We start from the raw sequence: 13,167 nt of genomic DNA on the forward strand, positions 1-13,167 counted from the left end.
ACTAACACTACTGACTACCCTGCATAACTGTTTGCAATTTTTAACTTTTAATTTGCACGAGTTGTAACTGTCATTATTTCATTATTAAACAGGCATTGCTATCATATCTTCATGGAAATGATTTTTGCAAGTACATAATTATTTATATATGTATATGTAAAAGCAAATTTGCCACGGCCAAGTATCTTTTTTTAAAGTTACTTCTTGTTTCAAATCAGGAAAACTAACGGATATCTTTCTGTTTACAGAATTAATATTGATAGCTTTCACTTTTACATAAACATAAATACGTTAAACACTATTTGATCCGCGTCCCGACAAAACGAACACAGAGCGTTTGCGACCAGCATGGATCCAGACCAGCCTGTGCATCCGAGCAGTCTGATCAGGATCCATGCTGTTCGCTTACCAGCCCTATTACAAGCAGAGAAACTGATAGCAAACAGCATGGGTCTTGATCAGACTGCGCGGATGCGCAGGCTGGTCTGGATCCATGCTGGTTGCAAACGCATTACGTTGGTTTGTCGTGACGCGGCTCATTTTATAAAGCAGGAAAGTTATACACGATCTCATAGCATAGAAAAAAGAGAGTCATTCATCAAATAAAAACATTTTATTAAGTTTTCACATGTAATAATGACAATATTCTGTGTGCAATAGACATAAACATTATAATCAAATTGATGTAACAGAAATGGTTTTGATGCTTTCATTAACACCTTGATAGTTTGTTTGTGAAATATATTTTCACATAAAATAACCCTTCTTGTGTGTTTTGATTGTTTGGAGTTATTTCAAAATAGATATAGAATTGAATTAATGTTATTAAGAGTGAGTTGAAGTAATGTTACAAATATAGAATTATTAATTTATTGTTTAGTAAGTTTAGTGCCCAGTTTAACAACAGCATTTAACAAATAATAGATGGACAACATTACATATCACAAATTGTAATTCACATTATTTACAGAATAAATATATAAACAAAAACAAGGAAAAGGGAATTTATATCCGAATGAAGAAAGTAATCATTCTGTTTGAATTTCTGAAACCTTTTAAAATACAATGATTCTTCAGAAGCCATAAACGTTGTTACGGAAAGAAAATAGTTTCATGTAAACTATTAACCACAAACATGTTTAGTTTCACGTAAACTGTTATAGTTTTTACCTTTTTAATGCGACTGGAATTCAATTTGTCCGATTAGAAGATCGATGTATGATAATATGTGGAACAATGTTTTAGATTTCCAGTTAAAATCAAAGGAAACAAACTGCGCTTATTGCTCCAAACTAAAACAATTATGATATTTTCAGAAGTATATGAACAGCTGAATAACACTTTGTTCTTAACACATATGGATGACATCTATAACTGACAGTGGTAATGTTTACACTCCATAAAGGAGCTTATATCAACGATCTGTTGAATCATATATCATAAATAACTTTCCAGAAAGGCTGTGGCGCATCACAGTTCTTCCTCCCTTCACAAATATTGTGTCGATGTGGCAGAAATAAATAAACTACCTGTAATGTTCAACGAATTAGCTATGATACAAAAATTCACGAAATCAGCATGGACAAAATTGTAATGAAAGATCTTTAAAAAAATGTTCAGATCAGCAAATGACTTTTATATATATATAACTACACTGGGATGTTTAAAATATGTTTAAACTATGTCCCGATGAAAGAAAATTTCGGTTACTCTTACTTTGGATAACCGCACCAAACTTGGTACAGGTGACCGAACCAACTTAGTCTGGTTTAATTATTTTTAAGATTGATGCACACTACTGTGTTTATAAAAGCATGCCGCCAGTACGAATATGCAATCTAAGATTAAGATTTATTCATATATCAAATATTCATACATACACATAAACGATTATCCAAATGACGCTAATGAAATACATTGACCATTCAAACATACCTGCAAATTAAAATAACATTATAATAGATAAAATGAAGCGCGAGTCAATAATTTCGAAAAGGGCCACTTATAGTAAGTAATAGACTACATTTCAACCTATTTTATAAACAGCGTTGACATTCGTTAAAGCAAATAATGACAGTGACATCAAATGTTATATAAAGCTTTTATTTAAAGGTGAAACCATAAGTTCTGAAAGAAGCATATAAAACGACGATCCAATTGTATGCAAGAGGTAAAATTCTATTCTGTAATACATTTTACTGAGGACCAAGTACATGCATAGCAACTTGTTTTAATTGAGTAAATATACATTTCACCAACTCTTACATTTCTTTTACCACAAGAAGTCCCATCAACAGCTGGTTCTGACCGCGTATATCTCCACTGACCCTTGGCATCATCACAACATAGATGCTCACATTGTTTAGGTCCAATCTTAAAATAAATCAAATAACAATGATCTTGTACAAAATCTGTTATCATACTTTTCCTTTTATCATTGTATCTAGTTCGATTTGCTCTGGCACAAATACAGACATGAATGAAACATTAACCGTCGAACTTAGAAAGGTACAATGTTGATTAGAATTAGTCTTAAAACAATGTTTAAGGTCCGTTTTAAGCTGTTTATGATCATTGATATTGTTTAAATGCTTTATGCAATACATTCGTCAAAAAAGAAAGCTGTTTTCATAGGAAAAATATCTTAAAACATCAAATTATTTCATTATTAATGAGTGTTTTACCTCGCAAGGTGGTCCACCGGTGAATCGTCGGCATTGCTCATTTATAGACATATAGGTTCCCGGAAATGATGTCGGAAATTTCATAATTTCATTGCTTGCCCTCTGTCTGAGGCATGCAGAACGATCCATACTGGAAATGATAGATAATTACTACAGGATAGTGTTCATCAGTACAAAATTTTATTGGTCAAGAATGGCTCAATTTTTTTATAAACAGTTGATTTGCTGGCCTGATTTATAGTTATATATACATGTAGTTATTCATAGTTATAGCCGATTAACCCCAAAGTAAGTGCGTTATATGATTCATTTGAATCACACATATAAAATATTTAGACTCTATATTTGGCGATATTTTTCCACATGCTTGACTTATATAGTAATTTTGTTAAGTCAAATAACTAAATAACAAGTGTATCATGTGCAAAATACTTCATATTACAAATTTGTATTCTTTTTATATAGAAAGTAAGTTTTGTGTTTGTTATAAAAACAATTACGAGCGTACATTGAAAAATATTGAACTTTTCCTTTTTCGTTTTGAAAAAAGAATGGTATGAAGAGTAATAATGAAATCTTATTTAAGACACATGTTTGTTCACATACTTGAGAAAGTTTTGAAAGCTTGATATAGAGCATGGTGAAAACCGGCTGAATTTATAGGCATCTTCCCTGGAATAACTCATAATATAGCCAGAATTACTGGCACACCCTCGGGCCTCTGCCTCACCGTCGTGATATGCTCCAAGTCTGAATATAACAAATAGAAAACAAAACATACTTTTATTGTCTTAAACCTAACAGATTAACGGTAAGGCAATACTCTTCACAACTCTATTATGTAAGGCTAAAACATAACGTAACGTAACATTCGATGAATAATGCGACATACCGTATTGAAGATATGTTATAAACGAAAAAAACATGTAAGATCATTCATTCATAGACCTTAATGGTATATGTAATGTACATAGACTTTTGTAGTTGTGCTAGAATCAAGGGAAGTATTCACTATCATAATGATAGCATGTTAACAGAAAAAAAACTTTCAATAAATTTGAATGAACGTGATAAATTTTCCATGGTAGCACTGCAATGCTCTAACTGAAACCTATATTTTGTATTACAGATATTTTGCTAAATGTAAAAACATTTAGACCATGACTCAAAATTGAAGTATTGTTTGCTAAATAGTATCAGACTGTGAGTGTTATGTTTTATTTTACATTTAATTGACAGTCAATTAATTTTACATTTAATTGACAGTCATTTAATTATCAGTCAATGCATGATCCAATGAGAATAACTAATTGCTCTGCTAAGACATTCTATTAAATTTGTTTCGTGTTTGTGCGTCAGTGAGGACCATGTGTTGCATTTAGATAGACACCCAGTCTTGCCTCGTGTTTAATCCATTGATTGAGCAGCTTAAACTCTCAAAGATCATGATTATAAAGAATACGAATATGACAGTTTCAGTTATTAATTAGTTGATTTATTGCTCAGTGCTTCATTGACGATCTGGCAAACTATAATGAAACGTCAAATATCACCATTTGATATTCTTCATAAACTGAAACTGTCTATTCCTAAATAAATTTAACTAACTTACAGGTGACTGTTACTATAGCCTATAGAATATGATAAACAAGATCAACAAGGAAAGGCGGCGTTCAATGAACGCAGTGATCTCTTGGAATGGAGTTAAAAGAGTTTGTTTCTAAATGTTATTCTTGTATTATCTTTATGTTCTACTTTTTGGGAATAGTTACTTATAAGTCTGATTGTACCTTACATAAGGGTTAATTGCACTCTCTTTTTTCAAATTAAACCATGTTTACTCTCAAATTCATTAAGAATTTTGTATTTCATAAAGAATTAAGAAAGAGGAGTGTCAGATACTTTAAATTAATGCCTTAAAAAAGGGACATTTTTGTTGGTCACAAAATAACTTTGATAAAGTTGATAATTAATAAATGAAAATCTTACAAGTGTCCAACTTCATGAGCGGCAATGATTACATCATTAAAACTTGTTGATGCTTCTCCAATACCAAAGTTGTAAGCAAGTTTTCGAAAGTATGGTGCCGACAAGCAAGACCCTCTGACGTAAGCAACGCCTGAAAATAAAACACAACCGCAAAATGATGAGAACCAAAAATGTTATCTGCCACAACTGAAATTGAAATATTGCTGAAACAGATTGAAAAAATAAAGTAAGTGGATATAAGTGAAAAGTCCTATCGATTATTTGATAACATTGATAAAATTTATGCATAGACTTTATTGGTATATGTATTTGTACATAGATCTTAGTAGAGCTTGTATCAAGGAAAGTATCCAATATCATAATTATAGCATGATAGCGGGGAAAAAAACTTTCGATAAATTCAATAAGCATGATAATTTTTCTATGTTAGCATCTCAACGGTTTTAACTGAAGTCGATATCTTGTATTTCAGATATTTTGCTCAATGTAAATTATTAACATTTTCTGTTTATAACCATGACTCACAAAGGAAATAATGTTTGCGTAATAGTCAAACATAGTCGATTACTTTAGTCATGAGTCAAACCTATGTTACATTTTTACACGTTAAACGTATAATAAAATTTCTTTTGGTTTTCTTTCGAAATGTTTTAAACTATTCTATTTTAAAAAAATTTAAATTGAACAAGTATTAAATTATGTTGCCCTTTAAAAATGGCCCTTTGAAAAGGAAATATTTGATTAATCACCCATTTTTAAGGGGAAAATCGGTTTCTTACTGAATATTTTTTAAAAAATTCGCAACGAAAATACAATTGATCATTTTTATTGCGGGAAATAAATTTTTAAATGATCATGAAATAAATAATAGGAACATGAATGCATGTGTGCTTTAGATCCTGTATATATTATATTGTCTTTATGATGGTTCATCATCTCAAAACGTGGACAGTAGACAATTTTGATCAAAATACTGCAACTGACGCATATAATTTATATGTCTATTTTTATTGTAATACTACTTTCATTAATTATTCACTGCATTGCAGTACTATTACAAGAAAAGCATTGATGCAAAGCATCAAAGGGCGTCCAAGCAAGAAATGCAGCAGGTGCAGATGAACTAGTAGATATATGATGATAAACTGTTCAATGGTTCATTGGTTTTAACCAGAATTGTATATCACTTATGAATGAACGAACGAAAGACATTGTTCATTATTCATAAATTTGATTGGCATGCTAGAAATTAGAATACATGTATTATACAAATATGGACTTTTTAGCTGGTGAATATGATGTGATATGTACTGAAAAAATTAATATTGACCGAGGCGATAGCCGTACATATCACATCATATTCACCAGCTAAAAAGTCCATATCTGTTTTATTATATAATCTATAAATAGCTTTTATATGGTTAAATTGACTAGATGTAAAACACCCTTTTTAGGATTTCTAACATAAAAATGACAAATGATAACAAAAAATCTACTATAGTATACATGTATTTTACCTCACATAGTATATAATACAACTTAAAACTCAGTATGTAAACACTATGATATAACAAAGTTAATTACTGTTTAATGCATTATAAAGTAAAACACTCAAAGTTAATTACTGCTAAATGCATTATAAACACTCAAATGCAACAAAGTTAATTACTGTTAATGAATTATTTCCCATTGATGATGTTGTAGTTAATTGTGACATTAGCATTTGTACCAGTAATGACTGGAAATGGTAGGGATCTAAAATTCAAATTCGAGCTGAAATTCATAACAGAACTTTGCTGCTGATTCACAAATGTGTTTTGGTACTGGCATATCCTAAGAATATCATCAAAATGGATCAGCGACATTATCAAATTCTTGTAATACTTTATCAAACTGAGAGTTTGTTAATGGATCCAAGGTCGAAGTTGTAAGATCCAGATGATCTCTCTCACTCTGTTTATAATCACTTACAGCACCATCATTGTCTAATGTAACAGTTTTAGAATTTTCACAGATTGAGTCAGACACAGTTAATCCGACACTTTTACTGAGAGTGTGAGACATTGCTTTCTTGGTATTGTGATCAGTGTATCCTGTATAAGTTTTTAAACTAGATTCAGCTTTATGCCCTGTGACAGTCATAATGTGCCTTGTAGGAATATGTGCACCATCTAAAATATGTACTGCAGTGGCCCTCAAACTATGGTTTGTGTAAGAATGTGATAGTTTTGCTTTTTTGCTCAGATAAGCCATCATCCCACCAAGTTTGTTATGACCTAATGGCTGTAAACTGAAGTAAAAGCCATCTTTAGTGGGCATCTTTAATGGTCTTGGAAAAAGATAGTTGCATCCAGGTGGCAATAACCTTTTGTACTGTATAAATGTTCTGACTGGACATTTCTCATCATAGCCTGGAAATACAAAAAAAATAGCACATATTTTTACTTTATTTTATTTTGACAAAAGGAATGCATTTATATGTTAACATTATATATATATATCATGTACTATAACACCATGAGTTTTACTTTTTAAATAAATTTTTATATATCCTCTGTATATAGATTTTCAATTTCTTCCAAAATATGTGTTAAATTCTTTATTTCATTTTTTATTATTCAACAGGATAAAGTTACCTTTAATCTCATACATGCTGCCTTTGGCTGTATTTGTATCAAGCTGATGGTTCTTAGTTTGCTCATCTTTACGTAGGTAAATGTATCGTAAGCCATCACTGTCTGTTGTCATACCAAAATCACTAACACAAAGATCACGAAGGTTTTCTCGACCTCTTCTCCCAAAGTGCAACATAATATCAACAAACACCTGTAAACATATAAAGTGATGTTATAAGACTTACATGTTTTGGGACAATTTTATAGTTTATGGGACAAATATTCATGTAAAAGGATTGTTTTTTTGTAATGTATGGAAATATACCTTTAAACAGTTACATGATAGCAATCCCAAGGTGTCAGCTAAATGTACATTTTATAAAAAAGAAAGTAAATCTGTATATGTATCTATATATATTTATGTAGTTATAAAATACCTATTTGCGTTTTTTAATTTTATAAAAAAAATATTTCTTGCTAATTATAACATTAATGAACGTATGCAGTCTAGAGCTCTACTTACTTTCTCTTGCAAATTTTCTGGGTCACTGACATCAAAGTAGCCATACAACTTCAAAAGATCCTGACGTTCTAATGGTGGGTAGTGGTCAATTCCACCAGCTCCTTGTCGTTTAAGTTCAGCGACCATGGCTTGAAACACTTGTTGTGATTTTTTGAATTCAGGTCCTTTAACAATGTCAAATTTATCCAAAAAAACGGCTAATGCCATGACGAATAGCAATAAATGATGTCTTTTTTATAAACTTCACCATTCTTCTGCCTAATTTCTGCAAAGAACTTGCACAAAATACTGTCGAGATCCGCCGTAGACGAGTCTTCAAAACTTTCGTTTAGTCCCTTTTCACGTAAGTACGCCCTAAATACACGAACTGCTAATTCTGTGGACTTTTTTGTGTTTTTTGAATTTTATCCTCAATTAATTTGTGTAAATCCGAGTCAGAATAAGAAGCAAATCTACGTTTCTTGTTTTTTTTCCATTGCTGTCAAAAGAACGCACCGGAAACGCTTACACTTCCGGAATAAACATTCAACGGAATTTGCCGAAATAACTATCGGTATTTCCCGAAATGACAATCGATATATTCCGCGATAGAATTCCAAGACCGGAAATTGCCGAATAATAAATAGATGTTGGGTATTTCCAGAACTTCTATTTTTGGAAAAAAAGCGGTGAATATACTTAGAAAAACTATTTTTAGAAAAAAAACAGTGAATATACTCTGATATTCACTGGTTATTTTTTACGAAAAATTACATCTTAACCAATCGGAGAAAGGCATTTCAAAGCTATTTATAGATCATATAATAATACTTGTTATTTCTTTATGATCGTGATTATTAATAGCAACGGATATACATGTATACAATCATTTATAATCCATATGAGTAACGCATGATCAACACCACACATGTGTAATTGTCCCTTATTATGTTATCGCTATTAGCGAAGACCCCCTCTTAAGGTATCTGTTCACACTTAGTAACAATATGACACTTGTTATATTACCATGTTGAGCATAAATGTTTATTATACACTAATTGTAATATCTTTTTAATAAAAAAAATACAGATTTTATGAATATTGTTTTCTTTTCTTTTTTTGTGTTTTATGCACTATTTTAAATACTGAGTTTTTACGTTTACTATTATTTTAAGAATTCAATTGTCATAATGACCGACGATTATAAGTCAAAACTTAACTGGAAAAAGTCAGTAAATTATGGTTAATCTTTCAATATATAATATTGTTTATTTTTAAACCATATACATGTACATTTGTATTTTTCTTTATCATTTCTTAAATTATCAATCAATTGAATTATTCATAAAATCTGATTTGTAACTTTGAATAATTCCTCGGCATCTTTACTAAACACGAATAACAAATTAAATAAAATGTTTCAAAGTTGATAGTGTCATATTAATGCCATAAAGATGTACATTTTTTCTCAATTATTGTTCATATTTATTGTTTTTATCTCATATAGATAAAATAAAACATGAGATGTGTGTTGTTGGGGTTTTTTTTTTCGAATTGTATGTTTATGTATAATAATAAGTAATAATTTTGAGAGTTGATCTGTGTTTATTAATTATTGTAACCAAACTAAGTGACAAACATTCATTTTGAAAAAAAGCTTATTTATCTGTAAAATATTTGTTCTGTTCTGTAACGATATCAAACATCTACTCCAAAACCGGGAGAGACCGGACAATAAACGAGTGGTGCTATTCGCCGGTCGTCAAAATAGACCAGGAGAGACCGGGAATTACCGACAGGAGTACATCCCTCTATAAATAGATTTTCGGAATATTTAGGTCATCAACTCATCATTCTATTTACAGCTTTCGAAATAACATACCATAATAATCCACTGTGTACTACAAAATGATAAATAAAAATACCTTGAAGAGCGCGATTTATTGACGGAAAAGGTTATTTAATTTGAAAATGTTTGCATTGCGAAATTCTCCAGTTCGCTATTCATTGTACATATCGCGACTAATTAATAATCAAGCACCCTCATACCGATCGGAATGATCGGCTTTTATTATGAACAACTATAAAAGGCTCGAGAAGTTGCTGTCGCCCTTTCACAAAATCTGATTTCATTACATAAAAGGCGCCGCGCTTCGGCGCGGACGCCAATAAAACATTGACGCAGATAGAGTTTAACTCTAACAATGTTGAAATATCAAACCATCAAGATTTTGACCTGTCGACACAGTCTTATAAGGCTTTATACTGCAGACTGGCCAACTTTCAATTTTTTTAAAAATTTGTCTAAAACATTTCTTAATCTAATTATGAATTTTCCAGGTATGTACGATGACGCTATATATTGTGCTAGACTGTTATGTAATCCTTTGATAATGTATCGAATAAGTTTTCAAAACGTTACTTATTGGCCACAATAGGTAAGTAAACTTTTGAGACTTTTGGGTTTTCGTAATTCGTAAAGTTATCGTAATTAAGTATTTTGAATGGAAGTCAAATCACAACGTTGTATACATACGTTTTGCTACTCTCATGACATATTATGTTACATTGAGCGTTATTTCTTTCAGGCAATAAGCTTTTCACATGCTCTTAATCCATGACCACAATATTATATAACATATATTTCGTCATTCCACAGAATGGAAAAAAAAAATGTTCATTTTATTTATGCTTTATATCGTGATTTTAATTTGACCGATATTTATTTTTTTTTTTTAAAAATAACATCAAAAGGATTAATGTTTAAACTGTTATGTTGACTTAAAGATATACGTCCTCCATTGTGCGAGTAAATATAACGTCTTTATGACAGACTAATTAGAGTACAATATATGGCCTTAGAGATAAGTTTTATGTATGACATTTGCAGAATCTTTTCTATCACGTGGGTTATATGCCAGGCAGATAAATACTGGCCTGTATGTGATATAAATGATAGTGTGGTAGTCAAGCGACAATTGTCTCTAGTTTTAAATGATTACATTGAACTTTTATACATAAATGTTTTATATCATCATTATAACGAAGCAGCTGTCTTTAATGTTCGATCGGTAATTATCTCTTACTTATTGAAATTGACATTTGATTGCGTAAATGATCACGTGATCTGATTTCATAATCATTCAGCTAATCAAACATATACAAACTACGAACTACATAAGTAATGTATATCAATCTTTATATATTAGATGGAATTTACGGAGATGACAAATTTCAAAGGTTGAATATTGATAAGTTTGTACAGGTGTTTTTCTTCCATCCGCGTTAATGTTAACTTACAAAGTTTTTTTTCATTTCAAATCTTTTTGACGTTTTTCTTTATACAATGTAAATGTCTCTATGATCTTCATTTTTTCTACAAAACAATGAAAGGTTTTTTTTTCTAAATTGTCAACAAGTTTTAGTTGTTCACACTTAAATAATCTCTGATCAAGAACGAATTATATTTTCAGCTCGTCAAGTTTTGACCAGTCAACCTGCTGTTCCTCGCTACACAAACAACCATCTATTTCCTCTTCATCTTCAAAATCACTCGTAAATCTACTGTCTTTAAAACCGTCGTGTATGACTTGTCATTTAAGGCTCATTTTGGAAAAAAACAGGTTGTTTGTTTTATTCTTGTATTTTTGGCCAAACAAATAGAAAAGAAAAAAAATGAAAAAAAAACCTCTTCTGGGGTTTTAAAACCCCGCGCTATCGAAAAATCTTGTCCTCACTGAAAAAGATACTCTTCAGATAATGCATCTAGAGCGTAATTACTAAAGTTGAATAAAATACACACTAATCATTTATAACAATATTGCATTTGTAAACCTTTAAAACAAAAACTTATAAAGTACCTTCGTTTCCAAAATTGTACTATAAACCTTGAACAAACCTTGAAATTATATTAAAAGGAATTATAAAGTATTCAAAATAAGATTCATTCATTTTATATTTCATATAAACTATGATTGTTTTATACAATGATTTGTATGTGTTTATCAAATTCTGTTGTATTGTAAATTATTTACCCAGTTTGCAGAAAAGCAGCATCATGTAATGGAAGGACAGTTTCGTACTTGACAAGCCATCTTTGCAGACTGTCCATGGCGTCATACAGGGAGAACAACCTACTACCACGTCGTATACGATTCTCCTCTATAAATGGCTGGGCTGACGGGTCTCGAAATACACCTATCTCTCGAATCTTGAGATCTATATGTGGCCACTGTCTTTGTAGTGATATTGTTAGGAATTTCCAGTTAACCTGAAAATGATAACTCATTGTAGAAGTAAATACTTTGACTTAATACATCATGCTTAGTTTTTTTAGGGCATTAAATTATCATATTCGTCACAAGCTGTTCTGACATAACTAAAAATAACAATTTGATATACATGACATTGTAATAAATGTTTAATTAGGATATCTGACATATTTTGTTTTACGAAGCGTTCATATAGCATTATATCACTGTATACGAACACTGCTTACTCTATAACTAGTATTTATCTGGAAGAATTGAGCCTATTGTAGACCTATCCACTGTATTCTTACTCATGAAATTCCAGTATGTGTGAACAGTGCTAAATAGTGCGTCTTTTCTTGGTGCAAATTAACCGCATAAAACTATATTGCTAGAAGTAATTATTTTATGACAAAATATTTTAAATAAGTCTGGCAGTAAAGTAGGGAAAATTTATAATAATTGCCCTGACGCCACCACCTCCTTGTCTGAGAATAATCATTGGTTAAATTCGATATATCTATCACTTTTTTTCTTACTGCGTGCCAGAAATGCAGAAGATATTCAAGAAGTTCGTCTGTGTCCCCTTCAAATTGTTGGACCATAGCATTGTCACAAAATAAAAGAAGTTCCGGTTCAATTTTTGATGACGTCAGTGTCACCTGGCGTTTAGTTCTGTTAACATGTGTATATGGAACGTTGTCGTAAGATGTAGGTCCGAGTGGTGTAATAGTTGTAGGGAATTTTAATTTGTCAATATTTGGTGGAACTGCAATTGGAAAAAATCAAATACTGTAGATTCTATAACTAAAAATACAAAATGTATTATTGTTACAAATTTCTTAAGTAGTGATAAAACACACACATTTTGTTCATTTTTAGATAATACTAAATAAATAAGTATTGTTCTCCACTCTGAGTACATTTCCATTCACGGCGAAGTGGCTGAATAATGTGATGAACTTTTTTGTCCCCTTGTTGATCAATTCTATATGAAATTTTATAACAATGTTTAGAAAATCATTAAATGGATTAATGTAAATGTCTATATATAAACGAAAACGTTATACCAAACAGTTCATCATCATATAAAATTATGAATTTCTGGAGCTTTTCTCCACATGGTA

General features: G+C 30.9%; 1 protein-coding gene across 1 annotated transcript; it reads right to left on the reverse strand.

Annotated features, from left to right (window-relative positions):
* Nucleotides 1–634: 634 nt before the first annotated feature.
* Nucleotides 635–12,809, reverse strand: LOC132737528 (uncharacterized; the record flags this gene model as incomplete). The annotated part of the gene is made up of 12 exons (XM_060724826.1): nt 635–1,529; nt 1,881–1,935; nt 2,266–2,373; nt 2,685–2,814; nt 3,291–3,434; nt 4,674–4,843; nt 6,558–7,084; nt 7,310–7,499; nt 7,812–7,975; nt 10,012–10,070; nt 11,825–12,060; nt 12,580–12,809. Coding segments are annotated over 11 exons (2,003 nt in total), but the record flags the coding sequence as incomplete, so codon positions are not given.
* Nucleotides 12,810–13,167: the final 358 nt, after the last annotated feature.

This window comes from Ruditapes philippinarum, unplaced genomic scaffold (assembly GCF_026571515.1).
Source record: "Ruditapes philippinarum isolate M1 unplaced genomic scaffold, ASM2657151v2 ctg9104_1_1_1_1, whole genome shotgun sequence".
NCBI classification, from domain to species: Eukaryota; Metazoa; Mollusca; class Bivalvia; order Venerida; family Veneridae; genus Ruditapes; species Ruditapes philippinarum.